Genomic DNA, 2,454 nt, shown 5'->3' on the forward strand with positions numbered 1-2,454 from the left:
CCACCGCTGTTAGGATTCAAGGTATTGGCAAACGCAATAAACGCGTTACGGTAGATCAAGGATCCTGATCCAGTGACGAAATACTGCCAGATGATGTCATTAGCGTGGAACGTACCGACAATTGGGAGACCTGATAATTGCTGAGAATCAAAGGTGTATCTAGTAACGTCAGGAGTGTGGTTCAACAAAAACCTCCTTGGGGCTTGGAAGCCGACATCACCAAACAAAGCTGCAACTCTCTTATACTGAGGCGACAACGCATTCAACACACCGGTGTTAAACGGAGAGCCTTGAGTGACATCTTGTGGGTATAAAGTCAAGAACTGATCCAACAAGGAGGAAGACATCCCAGGGAAAATATTACTAACATACGATCTCACCTCAGCTTCAGTAGTCACGTTCAAGGTGGTGAGGCCGAAAATAGTCCCTTCATCGTTTTGGTCACCGATAATGTATGGAACCTTCGCATACTTGCCATCGGCAACCATCTGCATCAGATTGTAGGGAATAAAACCACCGTCTGGTCTTGGCATATAAGATAATTGCAAGGACTCATAGGAAAAGATCCCAGGAACAGAGTTACTCGCTGCTTGAATTTGAGCATAAGGAACGCCTCTTAAGCACGTCAACTTGTCGGAGGCAGTACCGCAGCCAGCAGCATTGGCAAAAGCATCAAATATCAGTTGTGGGAATGCCGAGTCAATGTCCCCAACTGGAAGAACAGACCCAGATTGCATGATACCGGCCCTGAATAATGGCTTGCCTTTGTAGGTGTTGTCACCGCCATTACCAATCATTTGGTGAGCCACCGACATCGAACCGGCCGATTCACCGAAGATGGTGACCTTGCTTGGATCACCACCGAACGCAGCAATATTGTCAGCAACCCATTGTAACCCAAGTCTCTGATCCAAAAGACCGGCATTACCACTACCCTCGGCCTTGATCTCCTTTCCTCCCAAGAACCCAAAGGCGGCGACTCTATAGTTAACAGAGACATAGATAAAGTCCTGGCCCTGGAGAGCACCCTGCGCCATCAACTGTTGCGGTAAGTAGTAATTGGTGCCACCAAATTCGAACCCACCGCCGAAAATCCAGAACATCACTGGTAACTTGGCGGTAGAAGAGAGACCTCTCTTTCTGTACACATTGAGAGTCAAACAGTCTTCGGATTGAGGAATAATCGCGTTAAACAACGGGGTCTGCATTACCAAGCTCACAACATCCTGTGGCAAGTTACCGACAATTCCTGACGCACCCGATGCAATCTCCATTTGAGGGCACGATGGGCCGTATGCCAGAGCTTGGAAACCATTCAAGCTCCCGGTGTATGGCTGGGGGGGTTTGAATCTCAACGGCCCGACCGGCGGAGCCGCAAATGGGATACCCAAATAAGATTCAAGGTTGTTGAGAGGTTCGTAGTTACCGGTGATGATGTCTCCATCGGGTAATGTGATTTGAGGACCCAGTAGACCGTGGACGGATGACGTTAACGCCAAAAGTTGAAGGGCTAATCCCAAATTGGCCAAAACTGATTTCATTTTGTAGGTAATATGTTTTCTTTTTTTAGTGCATTTCTATTTCATGAGATTGGTTTTGAGGGGAATGGAAGCAAGTTTTATACCCTTTTTGAAGCTTTGGTGGTATCAGCATTTAGCGGGCTTAATGCAGGCGCATTTTGCAGTAGGATGGATTTCGATCTGCGGTGAATAGGCAACTTTCGCGGGTCCACCTACCATTCTGTGCACTGTCATTCACCAGCTTTGTAAACACTAGTTATGTACGCAAGCATGTAAGCTATATCTCTATAAGACGGCACTCGTAAGACTAATAGAACAGGGACGATATTGTGTATTATTTTTTCAATTTCGCTCGACTAAACCTCTCGTAAAATGGATAAAGCTCATTTTAGCTATTAACTGGGGTCGCTTACAGGGTATAATCTTTTTTCCATATGCTTAGGTGTAATGGAAGTCTTAACTCCTCAAAAACATGCATGAACGTACATGCGTTTAGGGAATTGTGGTCATTCGCGTGCATCCTGGGGTCGGTCTAAGGTTATTGTGCCAGAGACGCCGGAAAGGGAAATCAGACACTGGGGAAAACGATTCGAAACTCTCACGGCGTGCGGAAAGTTCCCTCGAGGCTGAGATCTGTCTGCACGTGTCATTCAGATCAGCAAGAAACCTTATGTCCTTGGCACCATTTCCTAACATAAGCTTTTTCACAGCACCGTTTCGTCTGTATCTCCATTAACTCCTGCGTAGATTTTGGTGCGTATAAAGGATCGAAGGGACAAGGCATGGAAATTTGCGGTATATATAAGGCTTTAGCGGTGCCAGCTTTGACTGACCCAGCCACTAATATAGTAAGTGCAGAGCCACTTGCGAACGTGGCGTATAGCATCTTCCATTCACAGACAGGATAAGCTGCAGTAGCAATCCCCGCATCCTG

At 46.7% G+C, this 2,454-nt stretch overlaps 1 protein-coding gene across 1 annotated transcript in view; it reads right to left on the bottom strand.

The window, feature by feature from the left end:
• Positions 1 to 1,541, bottom strand: part of BABINDRAFT_39553 (uncharacterized protein) — a gene marked incomplete at both ends in the record, with an annotated part of 8,365 nt that extends 6,824 nt beyond the window's left edge. Inside the window, one exon of the mRNA XM_019131932.1 lies at positions 5 to 1,541. Within this exon, the coding sequence (XP_018983944.1) occupies positions 5 to 1,541 (1,537 nt within the window). The remainder of the gene's footprint in view (positions 1 to 4) is intronic.
• Positions 1,542 to 2,454: the final 913 nt, after the last annotated feature.

This window comes from Babjeviella inositovora (assembly GCF_001661335.1).
Source record: "Babjeviella inositovora NRRL Y-12698 unplaced genomic scaffold BABINscaffold_10, whole genome shotgun sequence".
NCBI classification, from domain to species: Eukaryota; Fungi; Ascomycota; class Pichiomycetes; order Serinales; genus Babjeviella; species Babjeviella inositovora.